Genomic DNA, 22324 nt, shown 5'->3' with positions numbered 1-22324 from the left:
AAAATGCTTTTGATATAGGATAGATGCATGTAAGCGGCCTGAATAGTCCTAGTTTACGGACTGCCCCGGATTAGTATTTCACCATCCCTGTCGTGATGGGGTCACAGCATGGTCCGAGCTGTATGGTGTGCATGAGTCTGCGAGTACTACTGGTGTAGGGAGGCTGCATGTGTATGCAGTTATCTCACAAACTGTATACTTGAGGATTCGTAATCTTAAGATATGTACATGGATCCCAACCTGTATATCTATACAAAAGCCTAAGCATGATTTTGTTTCATGGGGGAACCACGATCAAGCATGCGTTAACATCAACTGTCGCACACACGCAAGATGCACATCAATGCATATGCAGAGATCTGTGGCTCGTTGAACTAGGTAATACACCAGGCGACGTAATGTCTAAGCCAGGTTATGAGGCCTGCTGCGAGCCTCTTCCTTTCACTAAATGCATGCGCCGTTGCACGGTTTGTGAAGAATTCATTCCCACTACAACAGCCAAAGTGTATATACTCTTACACTCCTCAATGTTTGCTTCAATATTGATTGGAGAATTCCTTTGTATTGAGCTTCCTGTCATAGTAAAACAAAATGACGTATTGGTTGCATGAAATACCAGAACGTTTCAACTGTGCATGGGTTGGAATTATCTATGTTTAAAAGACTCTTGTTCGGTCGATAAATTCTACCCAAGAGTTCATCCAATTTGGATGTTTCACCTCAATAACCACATCTAAAACATCCATTCTTACTGTCTCCAAGTTTATCCAGCATGGAGCAGATACTCCGGCGCCATGTATATCAAACTCCCGACAAAGAAGCAATAATCGAGGGGTCGACTCATCTTACATATTCAGAACTTCTCAAGACCGCCTCTCGCTTCATTCATACCATATCCTTGCTGGGGTCTGTAGAAGATGATGAGCCTATTGGAATTCTTCTTCCAGCTGGGTTGAAGCAAGTCGTGGCTCAAGTGGCAGTACATCTTGCCGGTGCCACCTGTGTCCCACTGGACATCTCCCAGCCCCCTAAAAGGATCAAGAGCATGTTGTCAGAAATTGGTGCCAAGAGGCTCTTGCTTGATACTGATCTTGTTGATGCTTTTCCTGAGTTCTCCTGTGTCACAATGGGAGATTTAGAGGCGGATAGCTGCGATGGAAATTCCTCCAAATCTTTGAATATCGCAAACGGTGATAGTGTTGACCACAAGTATCGGCGAAGCCATATTCTCTTCACCTCAGGTTCAACTGGCCGACCCAAGGCAGTTCAGATTAGCGAAAAGAGCATCATCCACCTGTCTTCCAAGTCCGATGTGACCCCATTACTCGGAGACGACCGTGTTGGGGAATTGAATAGTCCTGGCTTTGATCTTAGTTTATTTGAAATTTGGGTCACTCTGCTGTCAGGCGCTACGATTGTGGTGATTCCCAAGGATATTGTTGTCGATTCGGATACCTTATCAGTATTCCTGGCAGAGAATCAGATCACTGTAGTGATTTTCCCAACTGCACTCTTCAATATCACTGTTTCGGTTCTGCCAAGTTCCTTTCAGGGTCTTCGTCATGTCCTAGTAGCTGGAGAAGCAGCGAGCGTCCGGGCCATGCGATCTGTCTTGAACAGCCAGCCTCCCCAGCACCTATGGAATGCCTACGGGCCAACTGAGGGCACCACTATGGTGACCATGTTTGAGGTTACATCTACTGAAGCACAACGAGATCACATAAGTATTGGATATCCTATTGGTGAAACAGAAATATATTTGATCGACGACAACGCGCAACTAATCTGGGAATGTGGCCTCAGTGGGGAGATCTGCATCGCAGGTCCAGCAAAGTCTGCCGGATACCTCAACAACCACAGTGACAATGCCGAGCGCTTCATTAAAATCTCGACCAAATCAGATGGCAATGGCCAGGTTGATGCCTATCGAACCGGTGACATAGGTCAATGGAGGAGCGATCTGCCTGGCTGTCTTGACTATATCGGTCGGAAAGACACACAAGTAAAACACCAGAGCTTCCGTGTTGAATTGGAAGAGATCGAACGTGTTCTTCAAAGGGATAATAGGATTGCATATGCTGTGGTCACAAAGCTGAATCACCCGCAATCTCCTGGATCTTCCGTCTTGGTGGCCCATATTATTCCTAGCAAGGGAAATGAGAAGATCGCGCCAGATCTCCTGCTTGAATCAGCACGAGAGACACTGCCTTACTATATGGTTCCTAGAAGAATTGAAATCGTCTTTAACTTTCCGTTAACACCAAACGGGAAAGTTGACCGGAGGACATTAACAGACCGTCCTAGTTCAGCCCAGTCGTTAGGATGTACCAGTCGACAAAAAAATCCCAAGAACCTTGCCAATGGAGAAAATAAGAGCTCCACTGTGACCAAGCTCTGGAAAGATCTCCTTGGCGTGCCCCATATCGAGGAAGATGATGATTTCTTTCTCCTGGGAGGAACTTCGTTGCAATCAGCAGCATTGATCGCATTGATCCTAGGCCGAACCGGGCGTCGTATTACCATGAAAGAGCTTCATTGTCACTCTCGGCTAACACAACTATTACAATTTCTTGAACTAGATGGGGCGGGTCAGGAAATAGCCCCAGATGATACCATGATCTGGAAGGGTGATGTCGATATTGTCGATGACATCTCTTTAGTTCCAGACTGGGAGTCTGAGAGAGAAGGAAGAGTGTTTCTCACAGGTGCGACAGGATTTATTGGTGTGCATCTATTACAATACCTCTTGCAGCGACCTGGGGTCAAGCAAGTTGCCTGTCTTGTACGTCGAAAAGATAACAAGAGCGCTGCTGCTCGACTACAACAGGCGATGGAAAAGTACGAATTGTACTCCCCTTCACTAAAGCTGGTGCAGAAACTTCTTGTATTAGAAGGTGATCTGGGAGAAAGAGACCTGGGACTTGGGAAACAGCGATTTGACTGGCTTACCAACTGGGCGAGCGTCATTTTCCACTTGGGCGCGAAAGTCAATTACAATGAAACCTATGAGGAGCACTACAGGGATAACATTCTGGGCACCCGGAATATCCTCCAGTTAGCGGCTCAAGGGCGTCGCAAAGGGGTTCATTACATGTCCAGTATCGACGTCTTCGGTCCAACTGGATACATCCTTGGAACCCGAGTGATTCTGGAAGATGCGCCAACTTTAGCCCATTTACAAGCATTGCGGTTTGATATAGGCTATGCACAGAGCCAATGGACAGCAGAAAGCATGGTTCGTCGCATGCGAGATCGAGGACTCCCTATCAGTATCTACCGACCAGGCTTCGTCATCGGTCACAGCAAGACTGGAGCCAGCAACCTGGATGATTTTGTGAGTAGGCTGTTTGTAAGCTGCATCCAGATGGGTCTCTTCCCTCATGTTGCACACATGCGCTTTGAATATATTACGATTGATTACTTGCTTGATGCAATGATTCACATCGCCTCATCGAACAAGAACATGGGTCGGAGTTACCATCTGGTCGCTTCAGATCAAACCAAGTCTTGGACGATGGATGAAACATTTGACATTTTCAATAACAGCAATTACCCAATGAAAATGATCGATTATGACCTATGGGTTGATCGAGTTATCAAAGTGCAACAGACTGATGGTCCTCTTGTCCCTCTAATCCCAGTCTTGCAAGAGCCGGTTCTTGGACGTTTAACCCGATGGCAGACTAATGCACATGGGCCGCGTTATGACACGACAAATACTGATAATGCACTGGCAGACCGTTCAGATATCCAATACATTCCGTTAAACCCGGAAATCTTGCAGCGATATGTGGATTTCTGGGATCGCAAAGGGTTTTATCATGTTTGAAGGCTGTAACAGAAGCGATCTTCTTGATTTCTCGGGTACGTCATGAAAAATTTAACATTTGACAATTGAATTCTCGATGAATTCCAGTCAGGCTCAAGTGTAGATATAGTAAATATGGCATGCTAGTAATTATATATATGTAGCTTCTATTTGATACCTTTATAGCCTTCTATGTATAACTCCTCCGTGGCCAACAAGGGAAGTTATATAAGCCAAGCTTTCCCCGCATTCCAATTACGTCAAGGCTGTACACGATACATTGGAGTACATGTGCTGGACAAGTATAATGAGTACATATTTAAGTACCAATGAAGTACTATAGTCCTGATTATTTGGTAGGAACTAGACCTCCAGTGATTCACCACCGTGTTCCAAGTAACATAGTAACCTATTAGTAACCCTATAGCAGTGTTCTTATAACGCAGTTCCCCCCTCTTTGTCTTTACTTTTTATTAGTTTCTTTCCTATTAACCCGGCCTTGGAGAATAATAAGGTATGTTCCATTCCAATTCCCACCTATCCTATTCCATTCCCGAAGGGCAACCCGAACAAGAATGACGTCGTTGACTCCCAACCCTTATAAAGATATCTCATAACTATTACCTCTTTTTTCTCTTTACAATTCCATTCTTGGTCTCATTCTTACTAAATCCTTTTCAAAAGAAATACAAAGTCCTCCTTCACCACGGATTTCTCCAACTGCCTAGAAATCTCTAATATGTCTGACGACAATACTCGCCGCCACTGGCACGGAAGCCCCGGCGATCGTCACGAGCATCTCAATGTCTGGATGCAAGGTGGAGCAAAGAGCCCTAGTGGTCGTGCTGCGTGGGCAATGCCTAACACGGGAGATAGGAGAGTATGTCATTTGCCTCTTTCTTACCTTTCTCATCTATCATTCCCTTGACACTACATCACTACATCAATACCCTCCATACATCTATCCATCTAAACCACACCTCCAACGAAATCAATCTAACACTCAACATGAAGGACTCCGACACCTCTACCTCTACCTCCTCAACTGGAACCAAACAAAGCGAAGGCACCTCGTCTAATCCTCCAAGCCTAGGTGAGCGTCGTCGCTCTAGCGGCGGCTCTTCCGCTGGCCTTTTCTCGAACCTGCACACACAGAAGCGTGACTCTACAAACCCGGATATGGCAAGCCGCCGTGCAAGCTGGAATGAGCAGGCTGCTAAGGGGGGCATGTTCTCCCAGTGGTGGGATGGATACACCCGGGGCAGTGGCAGCAAGTAGTTTGTTTCCAGGATGTCTTTTTTTTGTGCTTGGGCATTTGTATACTCGATACTTGGGGTTGGTTCTGAGATTGAAATTGTGAAACTTGAAAAAAAGAAGGAACAGTGGGACTTGCAGGTTGGTGCTTCCAGGCTTTGATGAATTTTATGATCATTTCTATTTTGTTTCTTTGATGAAGAGCTCGCCCGTGTCTCTTTATCTACATTTCATCCAACAACTACTATGTACTCTGTAAATGTGAAAACAATACCATTGTATTGAACTGGCACTATCTCACCCCATAGTTGTCTCCCAACCTTTCTCAATCATAACATCAACCCAATAAGCATCATCATCACCAGAATCCAACCGCCTCCAGACCTCATTAACCAATTTCAAGCATACATGAATCGGTTTTGGAGGCAGAACATGCAAAAAGGACGTTAGACGGCCGAGGATGAACTTGCGTGTGCGTGAGACTTCAATGGCCTCCATTGAGATGGTAGGTGTTTGGTTTGAGTTGTTATTATCGTGAGCCCTGCGCTCTGAATAATCCTCGCCATTCCGGGGTTGAGTGCCTGTTGTGGCCAGACGCGGGAGACGGAGCTCGGAGCAGGATGCTACGAGGAGGAATGGTTGGAGGCAGCGGGTGCGTGATTCCAGGGGTATGGTTTTTAGCCGAGATAGGGTTGTTACGGCGAACTCGGTGAGCCAGTTGCCGTACAGGGTTTCTGGGGTGGGGGTTTGTTGAGTGTCTGGTGATGGTGGGGATGGTAGATGGTGAGGGGAATGGCGGTAGAGATTGTGGGGGGAAGATCCAGATGGCGAAGGGGCGTTTTGTTGAGAATTGGTATTTTGTGCCCTTGCTGGACTGGGGTCGCCGAATCCAGCTGACAGGTTCATGCTGTCGAGGTCGACTGGGAAGAATGGGTCACGAGATGCTGGGTCGGCGTTGCTAGGGTATTGGGGTGGTGCGGATGTTGAAGCAGGCAGGCGGTTGTGCAGTAGGTCTGGGAAGACACGGTATAGCTGCATGAGGCCGATGCATCGATACGCTTCCGCCATTGTGAGGAGGTGCCATACTGGGGTATCGTCGTCACCAGGACTGACGATCTCGGACTCGGAGGGATGGGCGAGACCCAAGAGACGTTCTTCTAGTTCACGGGCTTTCTCGATTGCTAACTGTGCACGGGTGATATCACTTTGGGAGGTGAACCGCCTTGAGTGGATGCGTTTTCGCTCACGGCGAATGAGTTGCCCAACCTCGTGCACGGTGAACTGGGTGTCGCGCGCGATGCCGGTCCACGGGTGTGGGACTCGTTGTAAAACGAAGGACTCGCCGGTAGATGAAGCGTTTCGGGAATTGTCAGATAGTACTATGGTGTCATTATCTGTGACGAAAGAAAGCAGCATCTCCCAGTAGATGAGGGCTTCTTCAAAGAACCGGTAGTTATTGCTGTCGTTCTTAGGGAAGCCGAAGCCAGGGCCATGCGATGATGAAGCAATAGTATTGAGCTGCTTGCGGAGCAGGTTAAAAAATGATATACCCAAGTCATTTGGGTCGTGCCAGCTAGCCGTCTGTCCAAGCATTAGCAGCGCCAGCAAAGACTTGTCGTCTATTACTTCTTCACGCGTGATTATATCGATAGCTTCATCACGCATCCTTCGGCCCATGGGACCAAACTGGGGAAATTCGGTGACCAACGTTGCAGCAGCCATGCTTTGCATTGTTCGACACATCGCTAGTGAAGATCCCCAAAGACGGGATACCGTAGTTCGGAACGGGTTCATCTGACTATCGTAACTAGAGAACAATGCCGCCACTTCTTTAAAATAATACTCAATCAAGGTCCATGATGGATTATTCAGGGAACGAGACATTGACATAAAGTTATGTGGCGCAGAGCGATGCGATGCAGGAGGATAACTGCGCACAATGACCGAAGGTGAGAAGTCTTGGTAAACATCGTCAACCTGTTCCTCAATTGATGTTGGCCCAATAAGTGATAGAAAATGTGACAGATCCACACCATTATCTTCTGACTGTTCAAAATCACGAAAAGGCTCTCTTTGGTGTGTGAAAGAGGACGATGCTGCCGCCATCGGGGACGGTGTGCATAGATCCGTCAGTTCGGGTAAAGACCCATGGCCTGGATGGTCCCATAGATTGTCACATAGCGGAGTTCGTCCATCTAAGACAAAATTTGAATCATCCAGGGGCAAAGCATCATCGATTTGGTTTGCCGGCTGGCTAGGAGCAGTTGAAGCAGAAGCCGCAGGACTCGGGCTTGTCACCTCCGAGATTGATGCAGGCACGGCGGGACTAGACTGCTCATACTTGGTAACCCAGCGGAGAGATTGTGAATAGCCAGGGCATCCGACGCCTAAGCGTGTACAGCGAGTGCAGTGAGGTTTCTCTTCACCGCATTTGACCTGTGCATGTTAGTGGCCGATTTTCCGGGCGGGAAACGGGAAACACAAACCCGTTTACTCTTGCATCTTGCACAGCCATTTCTAGATTTCTTAACGCGGCGCATTATAACGCATAGAGATAATGAATCTGAGAAGATCCGACAATATTCAAGATGCGGAGTATAGGCTGGGGGGGAAATCGTGCGGGGATTGAGGAATCGATCTTATCGAGATAACCCGGGATACTTTTGCCTCTTTTGGCAGGTGAAATGAGACATGGCGGTCTCTAGCTTAAAAGACTATAGAATATATGGTGGACTATGTTAATTATCTAGAAATTATATACTCCGTACTACAATAAAAATAGCCCTTCTATTATTGCTGTGACCTTCTAAGCTGGGAAAATATCCACGATGACTCAGCCACAGCCTCCCCCGTGGGGCCCCCCGGTTGTGGACGGATTGTGCTTGGTAATTGATATGTCTACACTTAAGCAGGGCTCGGTCATGACATAATGACATATCTAGTGTGCAGCAAGGCAAGTAAATGTCCAAATAAGCATTCCTATAACTCTAACAGAAAGATAGTTAATTCCAAAGGCACTTTTTCAGACGAGACTTGCGACCTTCAAGCCAGTGGGGATCCCTGTCAACGGCCTGATATCAATCCTAAGTCTCCGAAAAAATCTTATCGGAAGGCGTCAATTAAAGAATAATTTGGGCAGAAGCACCCTTGCTCGCGGATTTCACTCAACTCCCATCACAATGGCAAACTCCTCCGAACCCAAGCAGACTTTGACACCAGCCCTCCTTGATGACGTGCACAAGTTGTGGTTCGATCACCTGAGCTGTGAAGAGGCACTAATCCTACCCGGATGGAGCGAGATGGGGAAGTGGTTTTCTCGCGACGAGGCTTTTGACAAGGCCTGCACGTAAGTGGCCATTAGACCCCTTATTTCGACGCCAAAATAGAAGACTAACGAGCTCAAAAAGCACCCAATTCCGCTCTGCCCTGGAAAAGATCGTCGGATCCGGAGCATCAGCTTCGGAGATTCTATCTGCATTTAGCCCATCCTCGCCAATGGATTGGCTCAGCATCATCATTCTACTTGACCAGATTCCCCGTAATTGCTACCGGGGAGCTGAGTCGAAGATAGTTTTTGGGTACTTTGACCCATTAGCTGAAGAAATCGCCCTTCGAGCAATCCAAGACGGGATCCCAACTCAGTCGCCATATTTCAAGTATCGAATGGCTTATCGTACTTGGTTCCATATGCCCCTTATGCATTCGGAAAACTTGGCTGTGCATGAGCAAGCTGTCAAAGTGCACGAGGATACAGCTAGGGATGTGAATGAGCTTCTGGCTAGAGAAGCATCAACTCTTACGGAAGAGGAAAGAAAATGCCATGATGTTCTATCCGAGAAGGCAGAGGCGCTCCAAGCATTCTTGAGCAATACATTTGACTTTGAGAAGAGACACAAAGTGATCATTGAGAAATTCGGACGATACCCACATCGAAACCAGGCTCTGGGGAGAGTGCCAACCCCGGAGGAAGTTGAATATCTGAACAATGGCGGGGAGACATTTGGATAAGGCCATCGTTATTGTACATATCCATGAGTATACACATAATCATAGTGTACAATATTGATCTATGAGAAGAGGCAGTCTCAGCGGACAAAAGCAGTATGTATTGAATTATTATCTGGCAATGAAAACTACCCTACAGAGTACATTCCGATGAACGGTCTGAAATTCCACCCCAAAGCAGTAGCTGAGCACATGCCACTTCACCCCTTCACCCCTTGATAGCTCGCCTGACCTATTTCCTGTTTAGACGGAGGCCACATACCTTGGTCTCAGATTCGACGGGGATGACAGACCCTTCTAATACCATCCGATAGAGTAGAACTCTCAGAGCCGACAGAATGGAATTCGCGTTTTTCAAAATCTGGTAGCATTGACCAGGTTGCATGCCAATTGTAGCTCAGGCTAATATCTATCTAGCTGAGATTGAGATGTACAGGAAGAAATAAATTAAGCCTCAGGCCGGTTTCAGATATGTAGAGCAATGAGGATTCCACCGCATCTGTATTTTGCTACATATAATTCGATTGCTAAGATGAGGGATACATTTTCCATCTTCTTGATCAACAACAGGTCTCCCTAAACACGAGAAGCACAATTCAAAATCGCATTTGAAGTCTTGTTACCCTAACTGTTATCTGCTAAAATAAAGCATTTTGATTAGAGAGGTGTGACGAAGGCAACAATGTACATTTTGCTCTTCCCAGCTCTCTTTCATTCATTATGATCATCCCACGCCAATCCTTTGCCAGACCATTCATTGTCTCGCTACTGGTTGTGTCAGTTACATCGTCCAAATTGCTCCATCTCCTCCAACATGCCTCCTCTCTCCCCTCCGGACAATTTGCGCTCTACTTTCCGACATTCTTCATCCTTGAAACTATTCAATGTGTAATCGCGTGGGCATTGTTATTCAAATTTACGGGCGTGAAGTCATTTTTGGGCACTGCAGTGACGGTGGCTATCACGTAAGTATTTCAGTCTGCCTTTAGTAGGCAGAGTCAATGAGATCGACCGGGATTTTAACAGGTTACAGATCTCTGAGCTTCATCTTAAGCTCATCTCAAATTGGGTTCTATTTTGTGACTGGTAGTGAGATACGCTGGGATGCAGCCACAACCGTGGGAAATGACCCGGAAGGGAGAAAGTTGATGCTCAGCGGGTTGAGATCATTTTTGGGAGCTGCGGGTGCCCTTCTTGGGATTTCATGGCTACTCAAACATTTGACATATGTTTTCATAGAGCATTGGATGTCTGCGTTATTTAGCGCACAAACTCAAAAGGCAGACGAAGAAGGCATCATGACTAGTCCCCAAAGAAAGTCTCGAGAAGCACGACTCACTCGATTTTGGACAGTATGCGCCGCATTAGTCATTGGAGTCTTGCGCTTGACTCGGCCTCAGATACCTTATAACCATATGTCTGAAACTATCCCATTTAGCTTCTTCCAAGCTTTGGGGTCAAGACCTGCTGAGCTGCATCAGACTGGAGATCAATCATTTCCACTCGCAGACCTGATTGATGAGCCATACTGGGAAGGGTCACACGATCACTTCAAGGGTTGGGCCCCGGGAAAGCCAGATTCCAACGCCAAAAAGAATCAGCCCGCATGGGCGTCTGAGGATTTACCACCAGGGTTCGAGCGATGGATCGAACGAGAGACCAAGAGAGAGAAAGAAGACAATGTTGCTCTGGATGAAAACGGGATTTCTCCGAATAACATTTATAGCCCCATGGATGACCCTCTTCGAATCACCAACCTCGACCGTGAAATGCTTGAGCCTGTAGCTAGGGCTCTCAAGAACCACAAAGTTCCCATTACACATGTCATGCTTGTGATGATGGAAAGTGCTCGGAAAGACATATTCCCCCTCAAGGCAGACTCACATTTGCACAAGGAGATTCTATCGTCCTACAATACCCAAGATCCCGAAGTACTCCAAAAAGTCAATGACAAGTTATCAAATTTGACACCAAACGCAGAGAAATTGACCGGGGAGGCGAGTGGACTTTCAAAAAATGACAAAATTTCCAGCCCTAGTGGTGGATGGAATGACACAACAGAACCAGGAATGGGTGGCATCAATGTCAATGGTATTCTTACTGGTAGCAGTTTATCGTTCAAAAGCGCAGTCATGAACTACTGCGGTGCGGGCCCACTGCCAGTGAACTTCATGGATGAGGTCAACTCCCAGAATTATCAGCCGTGTATCATGCAGATCTTTGAATTGTTCAACCAACTCAAGGAGAAGTCCGCTAAGAAGGGTACAGTGAATCATACGCCTGGGATTGGGCTTGAGCATATCCATGATCGAAACTGGAGCTCCGTGTTCTTGCAGTCCATTACAGGACTGTACGATGAGCAAGATAAGCTCAACGAGCAGATGGGGTTTCAAAAATCTATCTATCGCGAAGACATTGACCATCATGGTGCCAAACATTACCACAAGGACATGGAAAAGATCAATTACTTTGGGTAAGCATGTCATTCTCCCAATGGCTGAGGATTATCCCAGACCATCCGCACACTCATTCCTAACACATTACATAGATACCCGGAGTACGAGATATATCCATACCTGCGGGATGTGGTGCACAGTACAATTAAGAACAACGAGCGGCTTTTCTTGTCCCATTTCACAAGCACAACACATCACCCATGGGGCACGCCTGCAGAATACCATGAAGAGCAATACTTTGCCGAAGACGGCCTGATGGCGAAGCACGAGGACATCAATAAATATCTGAACACGGTCCGATACGTGGACACATGGCTTGGTGATATGATGAAGGTCCTGGACGAAACTGGGATTGCAAACGAGACATTAGTCGTGTTCGTGGGAGATCAGTATGTTGCACCTGCTTCAGCAACCTCGTACAACCAAAGAACCATGTACTAATCCAAAATAGTGGCCAGGCGTTTCCCGAAGACTCGCCAGTATCCGGTACATACGAGAATGGACATATCAGCAATTTCCGCATTCCCCTCGTTTTCCGACACCCGCTATTGCCCGCACTACAAATCACAGCAAATGCAACCTCGATGTCTGTCGTCCCGACCATTCTCGATCTACTCGTGAATTCGGGCTCATTGAACGAGATGGATTCTAGTGCAGCTCTAGACCTGATGAATGAATACGAGGGACAGTCACTGGTGCGCCCGTACCAAGCTACCCATAATGGCCGACAGGCATGGAACTTCGGCATCATCAACCCCGGTGGTACAATGTTCAGTGTTGGATCTGCGGCAGTCCCATATCGACTCATATTGCCCCTCACTGAGGACTTTGAATACGTTTTCTCTAATCTAGACACTGACCCGGATGAGCAGAGTCCATTACGTGGGTGGTCCCTCGAGGAGTTGATCGGCCGTGTGGAAAGGCAACATGGAGACAAAGCCGGGAAGTGGCTGGTAGACGCGGAGAAAGTGGGAAAATGGTGGATTAAGGAACAGAAGAGACTCTGGAATTACCAATAATAATCCAAATAAATCTCGTTTTCAAATATTCACTGCATCAAAAAAAAGAAGAATAGGAAGAGACGCGTGTTGCCTTGATATTGTTCGGTTTCTTTGTGTGCGCCTGAGGCAGACACACCCGCCCCACCTCCACCTCATGTTTTATATTCGTCGCATTTCGCATGAGTTTGGTCTTTTATTTGAACAATTCTCTTCTCAACGGGAGTTTGATTGAACGGGATTGCATACTTTGATCTCGACAGCGCAGAACCTTAGTCGTGAGACCCAACCCAGACTCGACCTGTGCATCTGACCCCTGTACCCCACCATTTGATTGCATCCCGGCAATTATTCTTCCACTCTTAAGCTTCTCACTGCAATATCTACCGACAAATCATGGAGGGAACATATTCCACCGATCCTGAGTGGGCGTCTGTCACCCCGATCGACTTGGATGATGGCTCGAGCTCGGGCGCCATGCCACTGGCGTCCATCGCCTACCCAACCGAGTATCTTGAGGCGACCTCGTATTTGCGTGCCGTGATGGCCGCGAACGAGATGTCAGATCGAGCATTGGAGTTGACTAAAGATGTGATCTCGATGAATCCAGCGCATTACACTGTATGGTAAGTTAGCTATTAAATAGCTTGATCCTGACATGGCATATCGATATCTGACATTTTCTATAGGATCTACCGAGCAAAGATTCTATTTGCTTTGAAGAAAGATTTGAATGAAGAATTGAGCTGGCTGAACGATGTTTCATTGAAGTACCTCAAAAATTATCAAATTTGGTATGTCAACCAACTATCACCCGGCAACCACCAACACTGGAAGGCCATGAAAGGAAAAAAACGATAAGAAGACATGACCATTAAGAACAAAACTAACAACCCAAACAAGGCACCACCGCCAAGTCCTGTTATCATCAAAAGAGCACTTCCCGACCTTCCCACCCAAAGAAGCAGACTTCCTAATGGAGATGTTCGCCCAAGACTCCAAAAACTACCATGTATGGACCTACCGCCACTGGCTTGTGAGGCATTTCAAACTATGGGATCAACCACGCGAAATCGAAGACGTGGAATTCCTCCTGAAAGCCGACGTCCGCAACAACTCCGCCTGGAACCACCGGTACATGCTCCGTTTCGGACCACGGGACACATCAGTCCCAGACGCAGGGATGGTGAATGCGGGCGATCCTTCCACGGCGCCGTCCGATAAGGGCAGACTGTCTGTTGTCGATGAGGACATGGTTGATGCCGAACTGAAGTTTTCGCAGGAGGCTATCCTGCGCGCGCCGGAGAACCGGAGCCCATGGTGGTATGCGCGCGGTGTGCTGAGAGCTGCTGGGCGTGGGTTGGAGGAGTGGGAAGAGTTTGTTAGTGGGTTTGTTTCGGAGGGGGCCGTTAAGAGTTCGCATGCTGTTGAGTGGTTGGCGGATATTTTTGCTGAGGGGGTTGGCAAGGAATTGGAGGCTATTCGGATGTTGACAATGCTGAAGGAGGAGTTCGATCCTATTCGGAAGAGTTATTGGGATTATCGTATTCGCAAGCTAGATCAGGCTATGGCTTGATTTGGGGAAGCGCATTGCAGCTGTCGCCGCCGTATGGAGGGTTGAACATGTGTGGCACTGAATAACTTATCGGGATAATTTACATTTGTTCTAGGATCTTGGGCTTCTCATTGAAAAAGTATTGCGTCCAAATGGGATTATATTTTAAAGTAAAAGACCGCTGTATACATTGTATGATTGCATATATGAACTGATCCGAAAGTCCAAGTCTCTATCTAGGTGATAGTAATTAGAAAAAAGATCCAAGTGCAATGTCGCAAATCAAACGCCAAAATTGAAGCCAGAAAAAGGTATCAAAAAAAGAAACATCTATCATCATCAATATTCATGCCCATCCCTCATCCAACATCTTGCGCCATTCACAGGCCATATCAATGTTGACATAGCTACCGCCACATACAATGATAACAACTCTACTCTGCGAGTTGAGATCAGGAACAAGCTGCTTAAGCTTTGAGTTGAGCTTCTCGACCTCCGGCTCAAGCTCCTGGTCCGTCTCATTATCTGTCGAGGTCGACCGGTCATCCCCATAGCCTTCATCGCGGTAAGTAACATCAGTCTCACTCAAGTCTCTCTTGCGCTTTTTAATGCTCTGGGCACCTGCGCCAGCAGTCACCGATGCAGGGACGGCAGTGGCAGCATCGCCGATGGCTGCCTCTATGCAGACACCGCACGCAAGCTCGACGAGGAGTCGTTCGTCGTTGGCGAGGCGGAGCACGCCACGGGCGGCATCTGCATCTGAAAGGACGGTGCTGTGCACCTTGATGCCTGGAGGAGGGGACACGGCGTAGTTGAAGGTTGTTTCCGAGACGCGGACAGCACCGAGAGAAGTAGCCTGTGATGTGATCTTTGGGAGGGAGATGAGGGATTTATTTGCGATGGCTGCTGCCAGGGAATCGGTACCAGCCGTTTCAATAGCGAGGAGGTGAATGGGGTTTGGTTTGGAGGAAGAGGTAATTTTCTTCTGCTGTCGTCGTTTCTCGATACCCATGACGAGGCCATTGAGGAGACCGCCGCCGCCAACGCTGCAAAGAATGGCATCCAGGGGAAGGGCGCGGTCATTGTAGGCTTTTTTGTCTTCGGGGCTGGCGGCAGGAGGAAGTTGGGTCTCAAGCTCGTCGATTATGGTGCCATTTCCTTCCCAGATAGGCTGGTTGTCGAATGGGTGGAGGGCAATCTTGATCACATCCTGATCATCTTCGCTGCTGGCCTTCATGATAGTTTCCCGCATGTATTCTCCTGCTTCCAAGAATGTCTCGCCATGGCGGATGACATCTGCTGCACCTGCCGCCCGGATCTTGTCAAGCATCAAGGGCTTAGTGCCTATGGGCACCACGACGGTGCATGGGTATCCAAGGCTCCGGGCTGCACAGACGGCTGCCAGTCCGGCGTTTCCTCCGGACGAGGCAAAGAAGTGTACTCTGCGGCCCATGTTTGCTGGGTTGCGAAGGTGAGAGAGGATTTGGTTGCCCATAGCACGAGACTTGAAGGAGCCGCTGGGCTGCACGTTCTCCAGTTTCAGGAATATCCTACATCCAGCTGCTCGAGAAAGGCATGCAGACTCGACCAGTGGTGTCTCGATCCATGGCGTTTTAAACTGCAGTTGATCGCAGGTGGAAATATCGATACTCCCCATTTTGATGTGTTGAACAAATGGAGAAAACTTTTCTGTAGTTCACCGGAGGAGTTTCAAGATCAGAAGTATAGAAATATTGTTCCTAAGATAGTATGTAGATTGTTGAGCCGAGTGGTTACACGACAGTTGGGTGTAAATCCACCAAAATAGAGAGATAGGGAGATATCGGAAAGAAAAAGAAAGGTGATAAATACTAAAACATCCAAACTCCAGTATGCAAATATTATGACATGTTTTGATATACAAAGTGAGCCTCCAAGGCTAGGGCAAAAGTTCTCCGACGGGAAACTGGAGTTTCCCGTCTGATAAGACTAACCGCAGTGTCCACGGTTCTGGCCCAGCCTTTCCCGTCAACAACCTTGAGGGAAACCCCAATCACAGTGGGTCGGCAATGACGGGCATGACATACTGTTTGAATTAGAGTGACCAGGGGTGTGGAAACTTGACGTCTCAGCTTTCGAGCTGTGGAGGACCCGGGAAAAAAACTTCATCAGTCTGGCGCATCTAAGCGGAGAAGATGCATATCTTTATTCAGACGGACCTCCCGGCCACCCATGATTGGCCGCCGATCGATTCCTCTTATCAAATCGAAAGCTCAAAAACAGGCGCATTACTCTTCAGTGAGCAAAGGAGGGAAAAGAACACCTTTCTTAACGCCCTCACCGTAATCTGGATCCGAACCGTACGCCGTGGCCGCGAATGCCCGCTTGGAGGGGTCCGTGGTGTTTACACGGAGCAATTCTAGAAGATCATGAGACTTGCCGGGCATGAACGGCTGCAATAAAATGCCAGCGATCCGTAGCGATTCCGCCACGTTGTAGATGATTCGTTGAGAGTTGGGAGTTTTCCACGGCTCCGCCGCATGGAAGTACTTGTTAGTCTAGTAAAAACAGGTCAATACTTGCCGAACCCGTGCGGGGATGAGCATCTCTTACCTTTTCGATAATGCTCATAGTTTCTTGCAGCGCGGCGCGCGGGTTCAGATTCTCCATAAACTCGGCAACCTGGCGAGGCGTCTGCTCCAACATTTTTTGGTGTTCCAAGTCCTCAGGGGTAGCATCTGGGAGCTTATCCGATCCGGCATCCATAATGTACGACCGCAAATTGCCACGCGCACATCCAATTGTGCGCAGAGCAAGGTTTCCGAGGCCCCCCTGAAGCATTTTCTTGTAATCTCGGATGATAAAGGAATTGTCAAAGTCCGCATCATCTGCAAGACCACCCCGATACGCTAGGAAAAATCGCATGCCATCGACTCCGAACCGCTCAATGGCGAAAAACGGGTTCACAACATTGCCTGTGGACTTCGACATTTTTTCACGATTCATTGTCCAATGTCCATGCACCAGGACGTTCCGAGGTAGGGGAATATCAAGTGCCATGAGGAAAGCAGGCCAATAAACACAATGGAATCTGGCAAATGATTAGCTTTGCACACAGTCATTCGGAAAAACTCGTGGACTCACCGAACAATATCTTTGCCAACTACGTGCAAGTCTGCAGGCCATATAGATTTATTTTCTTGTCCGGGTGGGAAAGGATATCCAGCTTTGGTCAAGTAGTTGACCAGCGCATCTAGCCACACGTAGATTGTCTGCGTGTCATCGCCGGGAACAGGGATACCCCAAGTCAGACGTTCCACAGGCCGAGAGATCGAGAGATCCTGAAGTCCTGACTCAACTCCGTTGATCACAGCAGCTGTGTAGGAGGTAGGTGTGATAAATGGATCTTCTCTTTTGTACAATTCAAGTAGACGGTCCTTGAAGGCCGAGAGACGGAAGTGGTAGTTGGTTTCTGAGGACCACTCTACCTCTTTACCCGTTTCTATTGAGACCTATTTGTGGTTAGTTTTCGGACTCGTTGGAGAACTAATAGATTACACACCATGCGTTTCCTCCCTGTTGATGGATCTAGGGAGTTCTGCACTTGCGTCTGTGGGTAGAATGTCTCATCGCTGACTGAGTACCAACCTTCGTGCTTCGAGGTATAGATATAACCCCGGTGTTGCAACATTTCCTACATATGATCAGCCATGTCCTAATATGAACAGAACATCCCCGCCTACCCAGAAATATTGGACGGCATCTCGATGCGCCGGGTCGGTGGTCCTGATGAAATGATCGTTGTCGATGTTTGCAGCCTTCGCTAGGGCCTATATCAAATAAATTGAGTTAGAGATGCCATTAGATATGGCAAGGGGGACTCGCACCTCAAACGTTCGGCAGTTCATATCGCAAAATGCCTGGGTATCCATGCCCGCTTGAATGGCAGCTTGTTGGATCTGTGGTTGGTGTCAACACCTATTATCGGCCTGCAACCAAATCCATATATAGTACCTTCATTCCATGCTCATCGGTTCCAGTGAGTAGTTGAGCATCCGCGTTCCCAAGCAAGACCTGCCACCGTTTCATGATATCGGCAATCACCATTGTGTATAAATGGCCGACATGAGGGGCTAGAAGGCAAATGTATCATTAGCAATTCACTTTGCACATTATATTCATTGTAATCCTCACCGGCATTGACGTAGAAAATTGGCGTTGTCACATAGTAAGGCTTAGACCTTTGCGGCGTACTTGCAACTCCGCGCCGGGAAATCGTTGCCCATCCATGCTTGCGGGATGTACAGTTCCATAGATGCCTCGATCTCAGAATCTGAGAAGCTCTAAATAACGAGCGAAGTGGTATCCTTGCTGTAGCCATTGGGATTGTGATAACGGTAAGAAGAGCGTCGCATGTTATTCCGCCCATCTCGGGTGGTCCAAGCTTCTCCGCAGGTCTCGGCCATTTTTTTGCGCTTATGTACATCGTCGCGATTACATCGTCATCGAGAACACCACCCCGATATTGTCTTCAATAATTATACATTTTTACCTCAGTTAAAACATATTGCCATTTCTTCTTGTATCCACGCTCAAATCTTCCCCTATCTTTACCAACTTGAAATACCGATCACGATGACTGCAGCAAGCGAGGATACACTGACCAAAGTGTCAACTGAGGGTAAGTCTCAAAATATAAGTCCTTCTATCCCTTGTTGGGAGTCAACTGATCTTGTGTTTATTCCTATGATCAGCTGCGACTGAGTTCGTTAAGACCTTTTACCCAGCTTTGGGATTGAACCGTGGATCTCTCAGCTCCTACTACTCCCTCGAGCCCACAACCATCCTCTTCAATGGAAATCGCGTTGCAGACGGTGCCGCAGTGCAAGAAATCTTCACCAATCAAATGTCGCCAACATATTACGAAGTCCAATCATACGACTGCCAGATCATCAACAAAGCATACCCTACCGTTTTGCCAGGTGGCGGACTGAAGCCACTATCAGAGAGGGGAGTCAAAGACATGTCGATTCTCATTATAGTCAGTGGATTTGTACGCTATGGTGAGGGTCGCGATCAGCCGCAACGTGGGTTCAGTGAGACCTTTGTGCTGGTCCCCAATCCATCCGCAGAAAGGGCAAGGGGCCGCAAGGATTGGCTCATCGAAAGCCAGAACTTCCGCCTTGTTGTTTGAGCAACTACACAATAGCTTGATCCAACGAATTATGAATAAAGTCACACAAGTGAACAGTCTATGCCATGTGGCACGGACGTGAAACATATCTGAGTTATGCCAACCATAAAGGATATTGCTGGGATATATGGTGCTAACAATGGTCCATTACTTGAAAAAAAAAATTGCTTCAAAAGAGAGCTCCAGACGCCAGAAGGGAGGAAGAATGATGATGTCTTCCCCATGATTATGGGGATTATGGGCCAGCCGATGTTTTGCGCGGTATACGGAGATTTGCTTTGACTCTTTCAAGCAGCTCCTCACGTGTCGCATTCTCATTCGGTAAAAGTCCTCTCTGAGATATTGGTCAGTGTACCATTCTCAAGAAAGTGTATGATTATCTGCACTCAGTCAAGTCTGAATAAATCACTAAACATACCGCTTGGAGCCATCTTCTTATCTCATCCATTGTCCAGTTTTCAGGGTCTAGCTTTTATTAGCCTGTGTTTGATACTTGTAATATCTACACTCACTACCAGTGGGGTCTGCTTGCGCAGGGAGAATATCGCCGCCCAAGATGGAATAGGCTGCCACCGCAGTGACCATTCCTGCAAAACCTATATCGGAAGATTGTGATCAGAAATGTTGGCGACTGCCGTAACTTAGGGTCATGTACCAAGGAATAGGTTCTATCGAGTCTATCATTAGATAAAAGTATAGACAGATATGTTAGTAGTAGTACCTTGGAATTCAATGCTCGGTCCAAAGGAGTCGGCATTTTCAAAAATTATGCAATGATCGTTTGGATTTCTTGGATTGATGCAAAATACTTGTTCTTGAAGAGTTGAAAGAGAGTAAATAGAAGAAAAAAAGTCTCAAAGGACACGTGCAAAAGACAAGTATTCAAAACGAATAGATGTTACTAGAGAGCAGTAAGACAGGTTGCACCGCCATACCACCACACCGCCACACCACGTCACCCGCTACTGCTGCCTTCGAAGTATACAAAGCCCTACAATCGCAACTACTTTAACTTCATATTTCAATAACTCCCGTGATCGGTTGATGGCACTTTCCTTTGAATTATTGTATACGTAAACATCAAGTTATCCATAGATACATGGTCATTACCTAGGTAGAAAATGCACTGCCAACTTCGTACTCACCAGCCATTGCATCGCATATCTATATCCACAAGTCTATCATTATTGCCCTCATTCATTTCGAACCGTTCCAAAAGGCCTGCGCTAGCAGAAGATATGGAAGCAGTTATTTTCCTGACTTCGGTTACATTTGTTATTGCGGTGGGAGCTACCATTGCACAGGGGTACGGTTGATTTCCATTGAAGTATCAAGCCAGACGTTAACACCATGTATAGCATAACCTTTTACAGACGATACCGAGTCCACCTGCATGTCGAATCAAAAGGCATGACCCCTCCGCAGAGTGTGGACCTGGAGAGATTAAATCATGAAGAAAGCACACAAAGCACACCCCTTCAGCCGCCGCCGAAACTGTATAACCATTCACGATTTGGGAGCAGAAATTCGAGATTTTCATCCCGAGCTATGGTGGACTCTCAATTTGTGCCATATCGTATCCCCGAGGAAACAGATACAGGGACCATCCAGCATTTTCCGTATTCGCAGCACCCAAATCTCCCAGCCACATTTCTGGCCCCAGTTACACCAGCCACATCACCGCTACCAGCCACTTCAGCTATTCAGCCTGAGGCACCAGCTGTCAATCATATGTGACTAAGCAAGGGCTTTTGCAGCTTCAAACCCTAACGTGATCCGCACACATTCACCTTAGAGGCTAGTGTCGACAGTGAGCTTTCTCTTTTGCACCTTGCTTCAAAACACCCGCAACCGTCATTATGCCTGCCGAAGTCTCCGATATCAAGCAGTTCATTGAGATCTGCCGCCGGAAGGATGCCTCCTGTACGTTGCGCCGCATTGATGAACTTCTAAGATGAGACTTGGAGATGATCATTGATGCTGACTGTTTACGCCTTTAGCCGCCCGCATCAAGAAGAACGGCAAGAACCAGCAGACCAAGTTCAAGGTCCGCTGCCACCGCAACCTTTACACCCTTGTCCTGAAGGACTCCGACAAGGCCGACAAGCTCAAGCAGAGCCTGCCCCCTGGTACGTTTCGATCGCATTGTTCCGCCGTCCGAGTTGTTGGGGATTTTGGAGGTTATACAACTTGGAACATGGATTTTGCATGCGGGTCTGAACTTATTGCTAACAATTTCTTTCTGCACAGCCCTCAAGGTCGTCGATGTCACCAAGGGCACCAAGAAGACCAACTAAATTCGGTAACAATGGAATGAATGGAGATCGGAGTGCGGCGTGATTGGTTGTCGATGCATGCAAGACCAACTGTTGGAGGGATACATGACACGGGCTTGGTCCCTCTGTGAGCCGACACGGGGAAAACTCCGTGGCGTGGAACATGAATTTTACGTCGGGGGAGTTTCTTTGCGCCTTTAAAACCGGCTGCTGTTATTCACCGGTCAGGCGACTCGCATTTTCTGGACGCACTCGAGGAAGGCCTTTGTCGGGGGTTTCCAGTCCCTACAACCCAATGAAAAAAACAGTTGAAATATCATTACTACATGGGTTTCTCGTCCTCAGTCGAGATTCCTACCCCCGTTATCCTCATTATGGATGTTCCCCGTGATTTTGTCTTACAAGGCAAGAAGTAGACGTAGACCGGGTAAATACTGGTTGCGTAGATCGACGATCCTCAAACCATCCAGTTCGCAACCATTACAGTCACTTACTTGCGGCCTTTTTCCCGACTCTTAACTTGGATCGAGAGAAGCCTGTTATGATGTCTAGTCAACTAAGCTCAGACTGACACTGTGACTACGGGGGGTTTTTTTTTCTTTCCCTTGACAGTTCGACTGGTAGCAATGACAGTGCCTATTTTTACGCGGCATTAGGTTGTTTGATATCGAGTGCTTGTTCCAGTCTTTGTTCAAGTCTAGTTCGCACTTTTGGTCGCAACAATACCATTGTTGGGGATGGTTACTGTTAAGAAAAGATGTTTAGAAAGGCCTTTGTGGTTCTTTTCTTCTCGTAAAAG

General features: G+C 47.4%; 11 protein-coding genes across 11 annotated transcripts; 7 read left to right on the top strand and 4 right to left on the bottom strand.

Moving 5' to 3' along the window:
* Positions 1-772: 772 nt before the first annotated feature.
* On the top strand, positions 773-3829 carry N7479_004321 (non-ribosomal peptide synthetase; the record flags this gene model as incomplete). Its single annotated transcript, XM_057252018.1, has 1 exon — positions 773-3829. One exon carries the CDS (start codon positions 773-775, stop codon positions 3827-3829), a length of 3057 nt encoding a protein of 1018 aa, XP_057111343.1.
* A 718-nt stretch (positions 3830-4547) lies between these two features.
* N7479_004320 (uncharacterized protein) lies at positions 4548-5086 on the top strand (the record flags this gene model as incomplete). The annotated part of the gene is made up of 2 exons (XM_057252017.1): positions 4548-4688; positions 4823-5086. 2 exons carry the CDS (start codon positions 4548-4550, stop codon positions 5084-5086), a joined length of 405 nt encoding a protein of 134 aa, XP_057111342.1.
* Positions 5087-5359: 273 nt separating this feature from the next.
* N7479_004319 (Zn(II)2Cys6 transcription factor) lies at positions 5360-7602 on the bottom strand (the record flags this gene model as incomplete). The annotated part of the gene is made up of 2 exons (XM_057252016.1): positions 5360-7498; positions 7543-7602. The coding sequence occupies 2 exons, from the start codon at positions 7600-7602 to the stop codon at positions 5360-5362; spliced, it is 2199 nt and encodes a 732-aa protein (XP_057111341.1).
* A 288-nt stretch (positions 7603-7890) lies between these two features.
* Positions 7891-9070, top strand: N7479_004318 (DUF924 family protein; the record flags this gene model as incomplete). Its single annotated transcript, XM_057252015.1, has 3 exons — positions 7891-7947; positions 8065-8408; positions 8470-9070. 3 exons carry the CDS (start codon positions 7891-7893, stop codon positions 9068-9070), a joined length of 1002 nt encoding a protein of 333 aa, XP_057111340.1.
* A 717-nt stretch (positions 9071-9787) lies between these two features.
* Positions 9788-12542, top strand: N7479_004317 (uncharacterized protein; the record flags this gene model as incomplete). Its single annotated transcript, XM_057252014.1, has 4 exons — positions 9788-10032; positions 10101-11540; positions 11616-11912; positions 11975-12542. The coding sequence occupies 4 exons, from the start codon at positions 9788-9790 to the stop codon at positions 12540-12542; spliced, it is 2550 nt and encodes an 849-aa protein (XP_057111339.1).
* A 375-nt stretch (positions 12543-12917) lies between these two features.
* Positions 12918-14097, top strand: ramB (bifunctional protein farnesyltransferase/protein geranylgeranyltransferase; the record flags this gene model as incomplete). Its single annotated transcript, XM_057252013.1, has 3 exons — positions 12918-13147; positions 13211-13315; positions 13425-14097. 3 exons carry the CDS (start codon positions 12918-12920, stop codon positions 14095-14097), a joined length of 1008 nt encoding a protein of 335 aa, XP_057111338.1.
* A 325-nt stretch (positions 14098-14422) lies between these two features.
* N7479_004315 (putative L-serine dehydratase) lies at positions 14423-15733 on the bottom strand (the record flags this gene model as incomplete). Its single annotated transcript, XM_057252012.1, has 1 exon — positions 14423-15733. One exon carries the CDS (start codon positions 15731-15733, stop codon positions 14423-14425), a length of 1311 nt encoding a protein of 436 aa, XP_057111337.1.
* A 545-nt stretch (positions 15734-16278) lies between these two features.
* N7479_004314 (methionine--tRNA ligase MSM1) lies at positions 16279-18436 on the bottom strand (the record flags this gene model as incomplete). Its single annotated transcript, XM_057252011.1, has 8 exons — positions 16279-16613; positions 16669-17146; positions 17200-17567; positions 17618-17749; positions 17799-17885; positions 17943-18014; positions 18070-18188; positions 18250-18436. The coding sequence occupies 8 exons, from the start codon at positions 18434-18436 to the stop codon at positions 16344-16346; spliced, it is 1713 nt and encodes a 570-aa protein (XP_057111336.1). The 3' UTR covers positions 16279-16343.
* A 254-nt stretch (positions 18437-18690) lies between these two features.
* On the top strand, positions 18691-19249 carry N7479_004313 (putative nuclear transport factor 2 domain protein; the record flags this gene model as incomplete). Its single annotated transcript, XM_057252010.1, has 2 exons — positions 18691-18736; positions 18810-19249. 2 exons carry the CDS (start codon positions 18691-18693, stop codon positions 19247-19249), a joined length of 486 nt encoding a protein of 161 aa, XP_057111335.1.
* A 235-nt stretch (positions 19250-19484) lies between these two features.
* On the bottom strand, positions 19485-20006 carry N7479_004312 (Ish1 domain-containing protein; the record flags this gene model as incomplete). The annotated part of the gene is made up of 5 exons (XM_057252009.1): positions 19485-19583; positions 19668-19714; positions 19762-19845; positions 19905-19917; positions 19971-20006. The coding sequence occupies 5 exons, from the start codon at positions 20004-20006 to the stop codon at positions 19485-19487; spliced, it is 279 nt and encodes a 92-aa protein (XP_057111334.1).
* Positions 20007-21018: 1012 nt separating this feature from the next.
* N7479_004311 (60S ribosomal protein eL38) lies at positions 21019-21804 on the top strand. Its single transcript, XM_057252008.1, has 3 exons — positions 21019-21172; positions 21250-21378; positions 21500-21804. Exons 1-3 carry the CDS (start codon positions 21109-21111, stop codon positions 21544-21546), a joined length of 240 nt encoding a protein of 79 aa, XP_057111333.1. The 5' UTR covers positions 21019-21108; the 3' UTR covers positions 21547-21804.
* Positions 21805-22324: the final 520 nt, after the last annotated feature.

The sequence above is a fragment of the Penicillium vulpinum genome (assembly GCF_028829585.1).
Source record: "Penicillium vulpinum strain IBT 29486 chromosome Unknown utg000002l_segment0_segment0, whole genome shotgun sequence".
NCBI lineage: Eukaryota > Fungi > Ascomycota > Eurotiomycetes > Eurotiales > Aspergillaceae > Penicillium > Penicillium vulpinum.
This window is presented reverse-complemented; position numbering and strand designations above follow the sequence as displayed.

Excerpts from the sequence above, each read along its gene's own strand:
- N7479_004311 (XM_057252008.1), top strand. The coding sequence starts at position 21,109 with ATGCCTGCCGAAGTCTCCGATATCAAGCAGTTCATTGAGATCTGCCGC. Across the intron at positions 21,173-21,249 it reads CCGCCGGAAGGATGCCTCCT|CCGCCCGCATCAAGAAGAAC; the intron begins GTACGTTGCGCC and ends TTACGCCTTTAG. Across the intron at positions 21,379-21,499 it reads CAAGCAGAGCCTGCCCCCTG|CCCTCAAGGTCGTCGATGTC; the intron begins GTACGTTTCGAT and ends CTTTCTGCACAG.